The sequence below is a fragment of the Polyodon spathula genome, chromosome 39 (assembly GCF_017654505.1).
Source record: "Polyodon spathula isolate WHYD16114869_AA chromosome 39, ASM1765450v1, whole genome shotgun sequence".
In the NCBI taxonomy this organism is placed as follows: Eukaryota; Metazoa; Chordata; class Actinopteri; order Acipenseriformes; family Polyodontidae; genus Polyodon; species Polyodon spathula.
Genome location: NC_054572.1, coordinates 2,839,918 through 2,858,006, shown reverse-complemented (window position 1 = coordinate 2,858,006; position 18,089 = coordinate 2,839,918). Strand labels below are relative to the sequence as shown.

General features: G+C 41.2%; 1 protein-coding gene across 2 annotated transcripts in view; it reads left to right on the top strand.

Annotated features, from left to right (window-relative positions):
• The window catches only part of LOC121304631 (copine-8-like), a 116,806-nt gene extending 99,000 nt beyond the window's left edge, over nt 1–17,806 (top strand). For both annotated transcript variants that reach the window (XM_041235870.1, XM_041235869.1), the window contains 3 exons: nt 12,577–12,634; nt 13,895–13,968; nt 15,685–17,806. In XM_041235870.1, the coding sequence (XP_041091804.1) occupies nt 12,577–12,634; nt 13,895–13,968; nt 15,685–15,873 (321 nt within the window). In that variant the 3' untranslated portion in view covers nt 15,874–17,806. The remainder of the gene's footprint in view (nt 1–12,576; nt 12,635–13,894; nt 13,969–15,684) is intronic.
• The last annotated feature ends 283 nt before the right edge of the window (nt 17,807–18,089 follow it).

The following is an 18,089-nucleotide window of genomic DNA, read 5'->3' as shown; positions in this document are numbered from 1 at the left end:
GAACAGGCACACCTTCCTTTTAAGATCTTGTCTGCTGCTAAATCTTGCTCTGGCCCTAACTGCTTAGGACTGCTACTAAGGCACTGGTCTTGGCAAGTGTTTCTCTTCTCTTGTTTTTCTCCATTTCTAATTTCTCTTTTTTTTTCTTGTAGCCTGTGTTCAGGGGTATCCCTGTCTTTTTGTTTGTTGTCAGTGTTACAGTATAATGTTGAAGTTCAAGTCAAGGGTGCTTCCCTATTAAGTGTATTTTAGAAATACTTTATTAGCTCGTTGAAGCAAGTTGTGGACTGCAGTAACAAAATTTACAAATGCTTTAGAAACGATTTGTGTTGGGTCACATTTGTCTGAATTCACAGCAGGGTTCCACATGTTCCCGTGGGGTGATAGTATCACACAACCCCACACTACACAAACACCAGCAGCTGCAGTACAGCATGTGTGTGTGGTCACTTGAACTAAGAAGTCACCAGCTCTTAGTTTTAATAAGTGAAGCTGCAGCCCCGAACTACAGCATGGTAGACATGCTCTTCCAGATACAGCATTGAACCAAGGTTTTCTTTGCATATACCACATACTTGTCTCCTTGCTGGTTAAGGGACCCTCAAAAGGTACTGCTGGAAATTTGAAACAATCTAATGGAATCTAATGAGAATCTCATCAGAATCTAATGGAATCTCATCAGAATCTAATGGAATCGTCCCAGAATCTAACGGAATCTCATCAGAATGAATCTGTTGCCTGTTGTCCTTTCTGAATCTGTATAGGAATGTACTAGATACACTGATACCTACTCTAATGAATTGGCATTTCAACCCACTGAATTCAATGGAAAGGCAATGGTTTAGACAGGAAGCGCAAACCCTGCAGTTCAAAGACAGGCATCTTACCATTCAAATAAACAGCAAGCTCTGTAATCAAGAGGTCAGTACGAGTCTGGTGCTGATGTCAGTATTATTAACTCATCATAATTGATATTGTTTGTATATATCTGCCTGCCTGTCTGTCCTGTGAATCTGACACCCGTTCTGCAGCTCAGTACAGAGCTGGGCTCATCTGGATCACCACAGAGCATCACAGCAGTTTAATTTATGCTTTGTGTGAGTCTAACCTGCCTCATTATTCATTCATGATGTGTCTATTGTTTTCTGTTCGCTGAGGCTTATCCTTGTTTTACCATATCTGCACAATAATAAGAAGTGACAAAATAATTGAATTTATGCACAAAGATTGCCGCCTGCGCCAATGTGTGGGGGCAGCATCCTGGGTAATCTGAGGTTTGCATCGTGTGGGAGGCAGGGAATAAATACCAAAAGTGTCTTATCTGCCGTGTCGATTCCTAAAAACTTAAAAGTGCAGGACAATCTAAAAATATATAGAGAATCTGACAGAAAAGGCCACTAAATATACATGCTCAAACACACACTTCTTATCTCTGTTGTCTGTATTGGCATTTTGGAGCTACATTATCAAACCCAGGGGTGGCACCGAGAGAGTCAAGCAGGCTGTGTGTTACTCCACTGCGCCAAAAAACCACAGGCCTTCGCAGCTTGACAGACACATGTCAGCGAGGCACAAAAACCCTTCAGAGTGATAATATAGCTGGCCATGGCTTTGCTCCCGGGACATGTGTGATCACACTTGTACGGGTCCATCATGTCAAGTGCTCACCATCTCTCTTTTAGAAGGAGCGATTGCTGAGGTCAGGCCATTGTATCGTGGTGATTCACTCAGCCTGCCTGTGCAGAGTCTCAGAGCGGCTGCTTTCAGTACAGAGAAGACCATTACCCTCTACCACCATTGTCTGCTGCTTGGCTGACTGCCTGGGTGTGTGAGCTCTCCACAGACAGGTGCAGGCTGTCTGCCATTACCAGGGAGTGCAGAGTCCAGGAGAGAGCCCCTCTTTATCCAAACTACTCAGGGGACATGGAAATAGGTTGTATTTACAGACGCAGAAAATAGGACGACATTAATCTAAAAAGGAGCGTTGTTTAAATCACTATTCAAAAAGTTAAGTGCCAGGTTTGGTCCTATTTTAATATATACAGCATTTAGTTCTGCCACTGTTTAGATCAGTTGATTAAACCTCATTATGTACTTCATTCTAGCAGAATGTTTGAACTAGTGTACAACAGCATTTAACACAGATCATCAGTTATACAGTATATGTATATACTGGTAACATGAGAATAGCACCAACTCATTCTGCGTGTGTGTGCGTGTGTGTGTGTGTGCGCGGTATGTTTGAATAACCCTTCTTTTACTTCCCTGGCACTCCGCCTTCCCTTACTATCACACTCAGCTCATTTGCTCTTGTAATCGTTTGTAAAGCTGTCTCCGTCGTTTGCCAGGACTAATGAAGAGTGCTTTATCCGCCTGACAGCCCACTGACACAGTCTCCTTTGCTGTGGTTTAGCTGAGTAATATCCCGCTGTTGTACAGCTGCGAGCAGTAGTCCAGGATGTTTTTTTCTGATGCATAATCTCTCCAGCTACATGTGCAGCACAAGCGATACTCATCGAAACTACAGCGGGAAATCAATCAATCAATATTTATTTCATAATAAATCACACCAAAGCGCTTTACATAGACAAAAAACATTCCCAAATAAGCAACACAAGTGAACAATAAAACAATAAACAATAAGATAGAACAACAAAGATATACAGTAGATGCCGGTTATTAGCAACCCTGATAAAGACAACAGGAACATTAACAGGAACCAGTCCCGTCCCACAGACTTCAATAATGCAATTCTGATATAGCCACTGCACGCCGCTTATTGACAGCGTTATTACTAGCTGGCAGTGCTACAACGCGTTGATTTATGCAGGTGCTTCTTGCAGCTTCTATAACACACTGCCTTTGCAACTGCGTATTTCTGGCGGATTGAGGCAGCTTTGAAACTGGTTGCACATAGTAGCATGGAAAATTTAGATGGATTTACAGCGGGAGGAGGTACATTGTAAAAAGCAGACAACGTTGGACGGTTTCTTCTTTTAAAATTGTGTTCTTTAGACTTGATTGTAAGTACAACGCATATTTTTTTATGTTTGCTTTACTCATTGTAAGGACAATTGTAGCACATCGTTGCGCAGTACTATTTAAGCGCACTCCCTTTTTGTTTTGTTTTACACACGCGTGAAGTTAACACTTCTATGTTTGGGCATTTCGTGATTCTTATGTTAATTTTTTAACACTGTAACATTTTAAAACACGTTTAAAATACAACAAAATGTATTTCAGTGCCCTATTAGTACAACTAAATACATTGAAAAACAGGTGTTTTCGCTTATTGGCAACTTTTGGTTAATGACAAGTTTTTGCAGGGAACCAGCCGCATCTACTGTGTGTGCGTGTGTGTGTGTGTGTGTGTACACACACACACACACACACACACACACACACACACACACACAGCGTGGAAAAATAACAACCTCTGATTGGTTAAACAGCATCACATGACCGTGCCTATATATATATATATATATATATATATATATATATATATATATATATATATATATAGTGTATAGGACGGCTTGCATACTAATCAATAAATCGCTATACACCACTACATTCTAAATTCCGTGACAAACTGCCGTTTCATTTGTTATTAGTTACAAAACCATAGCCAAAAATGAGTAGCAGTTCACCTATTTCCTTTAATATATTTGGGGATGAAACTCCACATAACTGGTACAACACCAACTTTCTGAGTGTAGACAGCAGTCCATCTGAAAAACAATTAATAATATACGTGCACCAGCAAGAGTAGACACAGAACAGTAGATGAGGAACAGCTAAATGAAACAGAAGAAAACACAGATTGAAAAAAAAAAAAAGCACAAAAAACTACAGCATAGGATGGTTAATGTACTTCAATATGGACATTCATTTTATGGAAATAAGTCCAAAAAATCGCAACAACATAAGGGAATTTAATGCCAGTGCAAGAAGTATTCAGACTCCAGTTTTATAACGCTGAGCTGGACTAAATACACATTTTAACATCTAGTTCAAGTTCATCAAACACTTCTCCTTGTAATATATTCAGTCAAAAATCTTTATGATAAGAAAGTTTTGCGAAAAGTTTTGCATTACCTTATAGATTTAACAAATTTTGCTTCATAAAGTCGAATGAAACCTGCTGAATAATGCTACGTTAACATATTGAATTACATAGCGCTTTGTAGTTTTCCATATACTAAACAAAAAAACGACAAAAATTTAAAAATGTGACATTTCGAACTCTAATATGAAATACTGTACTGGCTTCCGGTAGACTTTTTCAATATCATTTTGTAGTTTGATTCTGAGCAGCAGTTCAAGCACCTGGAAAACATTTAACACATATGTGTTCCTGAATGCTGTGCTGACATTTTTGCCACCAGCTAAGAGCACTTCACTTGAAGTACTGTCCTGTTTGTTATGACTAATGAGAGCATTAAATCTGTTTCTAGTGTTGAGTTTAAGATGCACAGATAAAGAAAGCCTGACCTTAGAGCCTTTTCTAACAGCTGTCAAATGATCTCGGGGGTTGAGAACAACCAGATCTATGAAATCTAGGGCTGTCACTCGATTAAAATTGTGATCGGTTAATTTATGGGCATTAGTTGATCAAAATCGGTAGATTAATCCGTGCACATTTTTAATAAAGGTAACGATCTTATAGTGGCTGCCCTGCATAATAATATTTAAAAAATCATTAGAATTGTGGCTCCTGAGTGGCGTATCCAGCAAAGGTGCTCCTGATGGATGTGCCCTATAGTCTGGGGATCGCAGGTTTGAGTCCAGGCTATGTCACAGCTGAACATGACCAGGAGCTCCCAGGGGGCAGCATGCAATTGGCTGAGGACTGCCTGAGTAGGAAGGGCTTAGGTCAGCAGGGGAATCCACAGCTCACCATGCATCAGCAACCCCTGTGGCCAATAGGGTGCCAGTGGTTCTGCAGTGGAGCCTCCAGATCTGTGTTGTCCTCTGGCGCTATAGGTCTGGTGGCCTCACTGTGGATCCGCAGTGCAAAAAATGATGGATTGGCGGGAGCACATTTCAGAGGATGCCTGCTCCAGCCTCCATTCCCATTCCAATTGGAATTTAGTCTTTTTAAAAACCATTTTTATTTTGGTAAATGTAACAAATGTTACCTTTCCATCCTATTACCCTAATAAAAGAAATTTGAGACCGATAACTCAAGCCCCAAGGGCCAGAGCAGCTCTTAAACATCAAAATTATTAGCAATGCACAAACACGGAAACAAAAGAACATCACAAGGCTTATAACTAAATCAGCAGTTTATTATGTTGGTCAGGATAAATGTGCCCCACTGGATTTCACCACAGTGTTCTCCACAGCTGGGTACAATGCACTTGAGTAACTTTGCAGACACATGTCTGGCAATCAGCAATCACTATCAGCAATCCTTGCACAAAACAAGATGACAATTATGAACTTTAACCTGCAATTTTTTTATTATTTTCTCCCAGTTTGGCATATCCAATTGTTTTTAACTGGGCTCACAGCTACTACCCCTGTGCTGACTTGGGAGTGGTGAAGATGAACACATACTGACTGTTATTTTTTTTCCCCCCACACTGCAGACTCACTGTGCAGCCACTTCAGAGTTGCAGCACCAGAGGACAATGCATCTCTGGGCAGCTAGGCTGACCTAGGCAATCCCCACCTGGGTGGCCCTTGGCCAGTTGTGTGCTGCCACCTGGGAGCTCCCATCTATGGTCAGCAATGGAATAGCCTGGACTTGAACTGGTGACCTCCAGGCTATGGGGTGCATCCTGCACTCCATGTGGAGTGCCTTTACCAGATGTGCCACTAGGGAGCCCCTGCTTTAACCACTTTTTATGCAAACTTAAAACCACTTCCCTAAATAGCAGTGCACATTTCTCCACCCAGAATGCACTTTTAATGCACGATTAAATTGTACAAAAAATGAACTCCTTGATTGGTTAATCAGCCCGATTAATCTGTGAATCGAAACAGCCCGAGTGAAGTATTATTTTAAAACCTTGAGCCAAGCTCTCCAAAGAGGGGAGAACCAAAAGCAGGTCTGAATGACTCTTATAACTCCCTCCTGCTTTTTAACAGCTGGAATCTATTAGGCCTTTGTGCTCTAACCCACCCCGGTCCCCTCACATTTTTCTCAAGGCGTCTCATTATTTTCGTATGGAAATTGCTTTCTTTCATTAGCATGCATTGTCTCCTGGTGTGTGAATCTTACAGCCTGCTAGCTCACTCACGCAGCCTTTGCAATAATCAAGGAGAATGGAGGAAAGAAATGCTGACAAAGAGCTGTTCTGATCCCATGGAAAGAACTTATTCTTCCCCTGAGACAAACGTTCTTGGAATGGCTGAGTCGATTTCAATTGATCTTAAACCAGAATTCGATGTAAATACCACTGCTGTGTCAGATCAGTGGGCCCCTGTGGCGCATGGTTTGAAAACCAATATCTCCAAAAGTGCATGCATATCTCTTTAGTATGTAAAACGCCAGGTAGACACTATTTGAATGATTTAGACAGCAGCTGCACTGAGATCAGTCGGATCCATGACCCCATTTTGCCTCGCGTTTGATGCTCTGATGTACAGTTTGTTGGTTCAGTAGGGCTGCAGGAAAGGCAGGGACAGGTCTGTGTCCGGTGGGAGAGTGTCTTGTTGCTCGCTGTGAGGACGTTGCAAGGTTGGACTTTTAAGCTGCTTCCAGATGGTTGTTTTCCTGGTTGTCTGCCCACCACCATACAATTATAAAATATTACAGTACGTAGTGCCACGCTAAGGGTGCTCCAGACTTAAAGACTCCTATCCAGCAGCCCCGAGCCCAGCACCGAGTGCTTTGAAAAGGGACTTTCCTAGCCTTCTCTGAAGCAATGCCTTTAATTAACGCGTCCCAGTCTGTCCGAGCTCTCTCTAGAGATTCAAAATGATCTGTCTATATTCGTTATTAAAAAATAAAAAGCGACACCTATTACAGATACAAATAGCAGGACCTAGAGCCCCACGATGGAAAAATACATGCACAGTAATAACCTGGTGCATTGCATTCTCATGTAGCTAAGGCTGCTACAACAGTACAAGCTGCAATGACTGAACCTGCTAAGCAATGAGACCCGAGACTCTTCTACTCACTATGAGCAGCATGCAGCCTTTCAGTAAACATTTGAGTGTATGCAAGCCCAGAATAAGATGCTGCTCGGAGAATATTTTAAAACACATCACTAATGTACACCCAGTTGAGTGAGCTAATGACAAAAAGGAAAGTGGCTTTTAACAACACGAGCATATGTTTTCAAATGGTTCGTTGTGTTGTTTTTGTAAAGATATATTGCTGTGCATTTCTTTCTTGGAACTCAGTAGATATCTTGATAATATAATAACACAGAAACAGTAGTAAGATGGAATGAGAAAGTGTCACAGATTGTCAATAGTGATTGCACCTCTGGAGTGGCAGCACTGGAAGGCATTGTGTCTCGTCCCAGCTGTCATTCACTGAGGGGTGTAAGCAGCAATAGAAATGATGATTACCAGCAGGATTGTGCACTAATTACTGGATTATAGTCACACTAATTACAAACTCTGGGGCTAAAGGAATCTCTTCTTGTTGCTGCATCTCAGCTAGTACTGTAGCAGAATTCAAAAGAGCTTTAAACCAAATCTGGGAGCCAGAGACAGACCATGCATTGGAATTTAGACAAATACTTTTGGTTGCACTTTACATGAAGTGTCTTATATCTGTATTGTGATCCCATTGCAGTAACACAGTAATCACATACACTGCTGTGTAGTTACAATGCATCGACATCATTGTTAAACAATGAAAGATGATGCTCGCGTCTTTTGTAACTACACTGTATTTACACATGTGGTTGGCTATTCACATTACAATGCAACAACACATTCCAGTATAATAACAGTGAAGTTAGACACCATCGTTCCCTGGGTATTGAATGTGGACTATATGTTAGAATAGGGACCTGAGCCAGATTCAAATCCAGACCTCCAGAAGTGAAAAGCATGATGATAGAGACTTTGCTTTCAACTCCCAAAATATAAAAACCTGCACCCAATGGCCTCTCCTCTCCGAACCTACCCGGACACGACCTCTAGCTGAATGAAGGAAGCTAGATAGGGATCTCATGAATGAGTGAAGCAAGCCCTAGAGAGAGTAGTGGGAGGTGGAGCTCAGAAGAGGACCGAAGCCTCTGGGAAGTTTAAATAACTTGTTCCAGTCTGGGAAACAATCTTTCGTATCCTTGCATCCCCTCTCAAACATAAGAAATAAAAAAGGAAACAAACCACATGACAGGAAACAAATAAACGTAACAGGAATGACCTACCGTGTTTTAGAAGAAAACGAAGTCAGATAACATATAATATAGAAGAATAATGGAAAATAAATGGACTCGCATTGAATACCACTCCCATTAATGTTAAAAAGTGATGTCGTTCGATTGTTTGTATTTATGACTGCACCTCAACTCTCGCTCTGTACATTCATTTATTGGACCTTACAGTTCCCATACTTTTCTTTTGTATACTTGAAAGATATTTTAAGCATAGCCTACTTAAATATCACACGCACATGGTGACTATATATATATATATATATATATATATATATATATATATTAACATAGTTAAAATTATTGCATAGGACAAGAAGCCAGCTCCATATACACCTGCCTCGTAATCTTCATATATCCCAGACTGTACAAGTTGTGTTCTGCGCCAGGATAGCTGGCAACCACATCAAGAATCCTCATTTTTGCATCACTCCTCATTTGGATTGTTAATGCTTCCTTATGAAAGATATGTTCTATATCCCAGGGTGGCGACAGTGCTACATGGGTGCGATCAATAGCCCCAAATACATTTGGAAAGTCAGACACTTCGTAAGAGGCCACTTTTATATCATAGAGAGCATCTATCTCTCTGGGATAATAGATATGTTTTAACAGAGCATTCGGTACCTGCTGTAAACATGGGGAAAATGTGGGTTGGGATAGCCAACTAATTGCCGACAAAGTTGTGTGAAATGACCCAGATGCTAAATAATGTAGTGAGCACAGCAATTTCACTAGACCCAGCACTGCATGACTCCTGTCTGTACGTGGCTGCAGATCAGATTTGATCGCCTCATATTATAATCAAAAAAACACATTTCAGGGAGTGTCATTAGCTAACCTGACATTTTATTAAAATAAATAAGCAAATACATTTTTAAAAATCACCAGAAAACAAATGTTCGATTTACATTATATTCTACTGATGTAAGCTGCCTGTGTGTCATTGTCATTAAGAACATCACCCAAAAGCCAAGGCTGAAACATTTTAACATGTAGCCTAGCTACTAAGAGAACTCTTTAAAATGTACATTGGAACATTGGAACTCCAGTCGCGATCTTTAAAAAATCTTTACAAATGTAACAAACGTCGGCTGTGGTCTGTGCTGGCTGCAAAACAAGCAGACAAAATAGATTTTTGTTAAAAACAACCTTGAATGACATATTCGGCAACATTTTCGAGTTCTGTAAACCTTTAAAACTTATGCTGACACATTCATTAAAAACAGTGTAATTTCCATAGCTGCCGTTAATATCAACATTTTAAAGATATTAAATGCAAAACTGAAATGACAAAACCGAAGCCATTTTGTTTTTCTTTATACACACTGTGTACATTTCTAGTAGTATGTAGAAATTATTTTTTAAAACCACAGTCGTCAACCGTGTCCAAGGCTGCAGCAGACCAAGGTCGAGGGGAATTAGGACATGGGCAGAGAGAAGAGCATGGGCAGATAGAAGAGAATTAGTAACAGAGAGAAGCCAGATTGGAGGGGGTCGAGCAGATAATGTGATGACAGGAAAGCGGAGCGCTGGCAGTGAACCACTCGCTCAAAGGTTTTAGAGAGGAACGGGAGAAGAGAGACGGTAGTTCTGGAAGGATGAGGAATCCAGTGAGGGTTTTTTTTTAAGATGAGGGTGATGCAGGCCTGTTTGAAGGAAGAGGGGAAACAGCCAGAGAGCAGAGAGGTGTTGAGAAGAGAGGAGATGAAAGGTAGTAGAGCAGGGGCACCAGCCTGGAAGAAGTGTGTGGAGGGGGTCCAGAGAACACATGGTGGGTTTATGGCTTTGGAGCAGTGAGCAAAGATCGGAGTCCTAGAGGGGCAAAAAGGAGGAGAAGGAGGGTAGAATAACAGAGGTTGCAGAGGGTGATGGGGAGTGAGTGAGCAGAGGACAGGAGGTGGGTGGGGAAGGAGGCGAGGTAGTGAAGAGTTTGTGGATGACTTTAGCTTCTTTCTAAAGCTGTTTTTGTTTGTGCAAACTGCGAGTGCCTTTTCATTTATGTTTTTGATTTAAGTTTGTACCTTTATGTGTAGCAATAACATCTTAAGGAACTTTAAATTGTGGTATGCTGACATACTGTTTGCAAGGACCTGTGTGTATTTATTTAACAATGTTAGCCAATTCTACATTCCTCCCTTAGTAATACCTTTGATGTTTTTTCTCATCCATCTATGCAATGTTGATAATGAATTATTTAATTTTACCCACACACCCTAATTTTTCCACTTGGGCTATCACCCCCAAACTAATAGGTGTCTCTAGCAACAAAGCCTCCCACTCTCTCTACAGACATGTGAAACTCATTACTGCACTGGCAATGCAGCTTCACATTTTAGCGGTGATTAATTAAATCTAGCTTCAAAAATAGCATGATCTTCAGAGTAGAAATAGAAGCAAGCTGGTGTGAGGTACCGTTTGTTTGCTTGTTTGTTGAGATCCATAAACAGTGTCAGCTTTAGAAATTTGTGTATTATTCAGGGAGTTCTTCAGAAGACTACTGAGTTTGCTGCCAGGCAGGGCAGTGTCAGCGCTTGGCTTCTCTCAGTGCCCCTCGTTCGTCACTCTCAATCACTGTGTCTGTCAGTGCCCCTCAAGTCTGTGGTCAGTCGATAAGAAGGGCAATCTCTTACTCTCTGCAGCAGTAACACACACATTGCTCCTGGACAAGCGGGCTGTCTCTGGGCACTCCAAAAAACTATTAACTGAACTACTGATGATCAAAAAACAAACAAAAAATAAATACAAACCCTACATTGCTTCAAGGAGATTACATCTGTATTTTTTTGTCTTTTATTTCTTTTTAATTAACTTTTCAACTCTCCAGTGCCTATTGAGATTGACAGTGCCACCATTGAGAAAGCTGTTGAGCGCTGTAGCTCCCAGCCCTTTCTTTTGTCCTAAGGGGAGCAGCACTGAGATTGTGGAGAAATTCTTTCCTGCAGCCACGTCTCTCTGGACAAAAACTCAGCTATCAATCAAACTGGTACTGGAATTGCAATCCTCTGGTCAGCGTCAGTCTCATCTGGCTGTACTGTGCCCTGCAGGCACCAGAGAAACCCAAACTGAACAAACACTGGATGAGTCGCATTGCTGACCAACACTACAGTGTCTGCATCAAGTTGTTGTTTCTGGTTTTCTTTCCTATTTCTGATACTACAGTATGTACTGTAAAGACCACTAGATTTATTCAATTAATCTAAACAGTGGTGGTTTAAATATTCTCATAGTAAAAGCACAGCAAAGTGTAATAAAGCATCTCAAAAGCATGGTAAAACATATGTAAGCTCTGTAAGAATAACAAGCTACAGGAAAGCATATCATTAAACGTGGGAAACCAGGATAAACTGTGGTACACACACAGTATAACCATGAGAACAGAATTGTAAAGCTGCAAAATAAATACTATGCAAAAATGCTGCAGTTTTATAAGGGTTAAAAATACTATTGGGACAAACCAACTAAAGACAGAAATACACTAAAGAGACTTGCACTCACTGTTAGAGATGTTTCACAAAGACTCCTTATTTGTGATCCACCACCCTTAGATCAATTGAATAGACCTGTATCTGAATTAGAGTTAAATCCTGGATGTGTCTTATTGTTTAGCATTTTACAATGCAAAGTTACAAACAATACAATATTTTGGTTGTTCAGACACATACGAAATAGAAAGGACACTGCAATGTCTCTTCTCTGCTTTTCATGTTGTGTTTCTGGGATAGATCACAGCAGCTTTTCAACTGCTCTTGAAATTTGAAAGAAATTGATAGTTGCATAGATTCTCCGTGGGTTTCTGTGGCTGGTCATTAGGAATGCTGTTCTGTGGGGGTGTAGCTAAAAATAACACTATCAGGAAGGTTAGTGTGATAGTTCATTCTATTATTTTGACATTCTCTATTTTATTTTTATACCCAATAGATTTACAACATATAGATTTACAACACCCTAAAATCTCCTGCCCCAACAGTCCTGTCTGTCAGTATCAATCCCCCCCCTTTACCAGAATGTCCATTATCAACAGGTTTACTGCATGGAGCTTGGGTTAATGTCTCACCTGAAGGATAGCACTAGGGAGTCAAGTCTCCCATTCCAGTACAGACCCAACTCTCTTAGCTTCTGAGATCAACTTACAACGCCCAAGTATCAAATATTTGATATAGCTAGTGGTCAAGCTCTACAGTATTTGACTTGTAATAAAAATGTGTTTATATGTTTCCTCCAGGCCGCTAAACTTCCAATGTCCATCATCATTGTTGGAGTGGGACAGGCTGAATTTGATGGTAAGAAATAAATAACTGTGCACATGCAGTGCATTAGTACCTGTAAGCTTTGTTCATGAAGGGATGGTTATTGTGCACGTGCAGTGCATTAGTACCTGTAAGCTTTGTTCATGGAGGGATGGTTATTGTGCACGTGCAGTGCATTAGTACCTGTAAGCTCTGTTCATGGAGGGATGGTTATTGTGCACGTGCAGTGCATTAGTACCTGTAAAGAAAACTGAGCTTTCAAAAGATGAATGGTGTTTTGATCTGTGACTCTTCTATATGAACATGGAACATATGAAATTCCAGAACGAGGAAAGGCCATTCAGCCCACCTATGTTTGCTCTGTTTGGTGCCAGCGTGGTCCGTTAGCACCCAGGAGAGGAAAAACAAACCCCCCTAACCAGGTTAGTAAGGGAAATGAAACCCCTGGGAATCCGTGGCTAGACGGGACCGCCCTTCCTCCAGGAGGCTAGCTAAAGGTCTTACTGTGGTTACAGAGAGAGTTATACAGTACTGTTCAGCATCCACTCTATTCTTCAGAGATCCGAGTCTCTGCTTCAACAGCTCTGCCCAATGGCTCACAGTCCTTTCCGTGACAAAGCTCCTTCTCCCCTCTGTTCTGAATATACCCTTCTTCAGCTTTCACCAGTAGACCTGGTTCTGTGCTCTGTTTTCTGTGAAAAATCATTCTCAGCAGTTACTTTGTTAAACCCCTTGACAATTTTAAATAGCCCTACTAACCCTTTTGTTCTGGCGAACATTTGACCTGTTTGAGGTCTGACTGACATAACGGGACTTTCGGCTTGTGCCTCAGGACAAATATCCACCAAAAGTATACGCATTATACATTCCTAAACAGCTGAGACCCTACAATTAACTAGTTTGAATGTAAAAATATGTTTTAAAATGTACTAATTTTTCTTTAGAAATGTCTCTATAAAGTGTAATTTAGTGGTCAGCTGTGCCAGGAAATCCCACTTCTCCATCTTAGTTGGTGTTGAAAACACCTCTTTGTTTAAGTTACAGACCCCACTTTAAGAGACATGCAGTGTGAAAGTAAATGTAATTTAGGAGTCAAAGGAAAATATGAAGCAGCTGTAATTATAGGTGACTATAGTACCATATTTTGACCTGTCTAAAATAAACATGTCGTTACAGCACAGCTAACAATAAACTACACCCAGGGTTAAAGGCAACAAGACAAGCCCGGCCCTCAGAGAGCACGGGGCACGTTCTGATGTGCTGACGTGTTTGCCAACTCCTTCTCTTTTTCAGCAATGGTGGAATTGGATGGAGATGATATCCGAATCTCTTCCCGAGGGAAGTTGGCGGAGCGCGATATTGTCCAGGTGAGAGCGCTGGCATCTTCCGTCAGATTTACCCATCCTACACTTCATTTATATTATTATTTGTATGGAGAGAAAACTCCCCACATTAAACCTCTATAAACCCAGTCTTGGTGCTGACACAATACACAGCTCAACACAGAAAGCCCTTAAAACTGCACGGTAAGATATATATGTGATTTAATCGTTTTTTCTTTTACGTTCGACAAAACAGCAACCTGATGTGATAATTGTATCAGGCAAAGTAATTACTGTCCTGCTGCCCTGTTACATTCAGTTATGGGTACCACTTTAAGTGTCTCTAATTACTGTGTATTTACGTAGTAGTTGCTTAGTAAATAAGTGTGCACTTACACATAATTACAATGCTATTGTGCATACTTACAATGTACTTAATGTGTCAATCTTTTACTAGGTAACTACTAAGTAAGTGCACAGTAATTAGAGACAATGTAAAGTGTTACCAGGTTGTGGACTACACTGTGTGCACAGATATGCACACTGGCAATGGGCAAGCATACTGCTCACATAGCATTTCTGGACCTTTTCCCCTCTTAAGCAGCCATTACAGGAACAGGGTTCTGTTGTAATTCCAAGAGTGCCGGGATCCTGCAAGGCAAATCCCTCGTGTGCCATTCTGAGAGGATGTGCTTTCATTGTGCTGAGATTACAGGGAGGCTCAGTGAGCAGCGAGACACCACTAAGTCATTGGTTCTGCCTTTCATCGAGCAAGAAAAGGCAGCACTGCTCTTTTGAATTTCACTGTGTTCCCTGTCGCAGTATGACCAGGAAATCATTTCAGTTGCCGGTTTGGAGAGGTGTGTGCACAGCAGCCGAGATGTTTGTGTTGCTGTATTGCAGGAAAATAACTGCAGTCACTGCAGGGGAGAGATACAAGCTTCTACAGCCCCGTACATCGAAGATAAGAGAATTGTGGGTCACTTAGGATGCACACAAATTGATTCTGGGACCTGCATGCTGTAGATAGTTTGCATAGATTACTTTTTAAAGTTTGTAGACAGGGGTTAAGAGTAAGTAGCGGGATTGAGAAGAATGTGTCATGTCCCCACGTGCTGCTACAACGATTTAAATAACGGACCTTTTTCATTGTTAACATCCTGACTTTTTTACACTTATAACTTTAAAGTCTCAAAGCTCTTTTCAAAATGTCTGCTCTAGTGCACTGACAGTGTGAGGGTTATTGCCCACATTGTAAAACAGGTAACACAGTAAATACGATCCATGATGTGGTACAGAAAAGGCATGCCAGAGCACTTCCTGCTGTGATTTAGAGAACAGATCTCAAACCCCAGTGCACTAGAGTGAACATTTTGAAAAGAGCTCTGAAACAGACTTTAAAGTTCTAAGTGTAAAAAGTTGTCAGGATGTTAACAACGAAAAAAGAAAAATGACAAGTTTCCCAGAGTAAAAGTACAACTAAGTGTAACAAAGAATAGTGAAAATATGGTAAAGAACAGAGAGGTGTGATTAAGAGTATATATTAAAAAAAAGTAATTGCAAACTATGGTAAACTATAGTAAATGCATAATATAACCCTGCAAAAATCATAGACTGCAAAATTATGGAGCAGAGGGAGCAAACAGTTAACTACTAGTTTTGAATGTCCTTAAAAAAAATCACTCCTGTTTTTAAGATCCCTTTAAAATACGTGTAAAGCGTTTAAATATTATGCCTGAGGGATTCCTGTTTCTCCTGCAGTTCGTCCCGTTTCGAGATTACATGGACCGCACAGGGAACCACGTGCTCAGCATGGCCCGGCTGGCCAAGGATGTCCTGGCAGAGATCCCAGAGCAGTTCATCTCCTACATGAAGACGAGGGGTATCAAACCCAACCCGTCCCCGCCCCCCTACACGCCTCCCAGCCACACCCTCCACACACAGATCTGACCGCTCGTGTTCTGTTCATAGGTACTGGGGGGGAGAAACAGAAGAGTCGGTATTTTGTTACTGTCACTCAACAAACTGAGAAAATTCTTTAACTGAGACACACTGGCAAAGGCAAGTTGTAAGAGAAAGGACCGGGAACAAAAGGAATGTCACACAGAAGAGTGTGGTTCTGATTGTGTAGATTCTTCTTCCCGTGTGTGATTGTCTGCCTGTCCTGAAGACCTTGTAGTGTGACGAGAGCAGAGCAATGAGTAGGAGAAAGCTGTCTGTCAGTCTGTGTGTAGATACCTTTCTAAACGGTGTCCTTTGGGTTATGAAGTTTACACACAGTGATTTATAGAGTTTTAACTATTTATAATGGAAAATATCAGAGTCCTTGAGGGGACCATTTCCTTTTATTAAGTTTATTTGAAGTCGAAGCATCTACTAGCGGCTTTCCTTATAACAGTGATGGACAAAGCATGGCATTGAGCAGACTAAGTGGCTCTTCAGTGTAGTATTAAAATAAGGTGTTTTTTTCATCCTAATGCGAATTGCCTTTTTATTCCCCCTTGGCTGTAATGAATCCTGCGGAAATGAGAATGCGCGCTCCTCGAGAGGTCTTCACGCTTCACACTGGCCTGCTGTGAACTGTTTTGTTTTACCTGCTCAAAGCCACTCGAGGTTGAACAGAGGACTCTTGTTACAGCACAACAAAAGCACAAGAAATCATCTTATTATTACTTAACCATCATCTTCATAGTGCACTGCACCTCCCTCTTTAGAAGACACCCCATATGAAAGGGTGTAACCCTATACAGTGTCTATACAACCCCTAGTATTTATACACTACTTCTCTTATTAGGAGTGACGATTGCAATAGTTAATAGGCCACATCTCTTTTTTGTTCAAGATTACAACATTTTACGCCAGTGTGACACTCTCAGTTACTTGTGTATGCAAAACATCATGGTAAAACTAACAAATATGTGCAGGAAGCCGGAACTCTGAATCCCAAAACATACCGAATCTGTTTCTCTGATTTGGCACCAAACCTAAAATATGAAGGTCTTCTGCTCCCATAATCTCTGGTTCAGCCCTGTTTGGTAATAAAAGGCTCTTGCGTGGCTATAAAAGCATCAGCAAGAATCATTTGGCCTGACCTTGTTCTGCTAGATATCAACAGCACAGAGTATTCAATTCTATGGCTCCTTTTCTCTCTCTCTCTCTCTCTCTCTCTCTCTCTCTCTCTCTCTCTCTCTCTCTCTCTCTGGTAGTTGCTTGCAAAATGTTCCTCATTGTGGAAAGATATCCAGTTGAGGAAGAAGAAAACGTCACTGCAGCAGCTTACCAATCTGTAAAGATCTCTGAGCTACTGTGTTTGCATGTCTCTCCTCCGAATAAAGCTTGACCCGGCTTTCTGAGAAATGTCCTCCCAACAACTTAGGCTCATGTTTTGATTGGTAAATGAACCCCTTATGGGCATATCTTGGAACTGCTCACCCGTACCCCCCCTGTCATCCCCCTGATTGGACGGTCAGCAGGGGGCGGTGTCCAGTTATCTCACTATAGAATGTACTCGTTTATTAATAAATCATTCATCATATCTGTTCAACGCTCTTTAAAATCAGCTCTGAATTCCCTTCAGCGATGGACTAGATTTTCAGAACAGTATGTAACTGATAATGATGTAATACATATTGAAATACTACTGTTTCTACAGGGAATTCACATTTGCTGTTCAATAAAAGCAAAATAGGAGAGAAGGGTTGGCGGCACCATGGAGTGGTGGTTTGCACTGCTGCCTCACAGCTCCAGGGTCCTAGGCTCAACTCCAGCCTAGGGGTCTGTCTGTGTGAAGTTTGCGTGTTCTTCCCATGCCTGCGTGAGTTTTCTCTGGGTACTCCAGTTTCCTAAGACATGCTGTTCAGGTTGATTGGTCATTCTAAATTGCTCTCTCTGTGAGTGAGTGTGTGTGTGTGGTGCCCTGCAATGGACTGGTGTCCCGTCTAGGGTGTAGTCCTGCCTTGCGCCCTGTGTCTGCCAGGTTAGGCTCTTGTTCACCTCAACCCTGTAAAGGATTAAGCAGTTAATGATAATGGATGGAGAGAAGGGGGGCAGCTTAAGCCTCTTTTAAATTAAAGAATTAGCCCAAACACTTGAATTGCTCTAGTGATTACACAATTTTATAATACAAAAATTAGATTACAAACAGCTTTTTAAATCTTTATTCATTG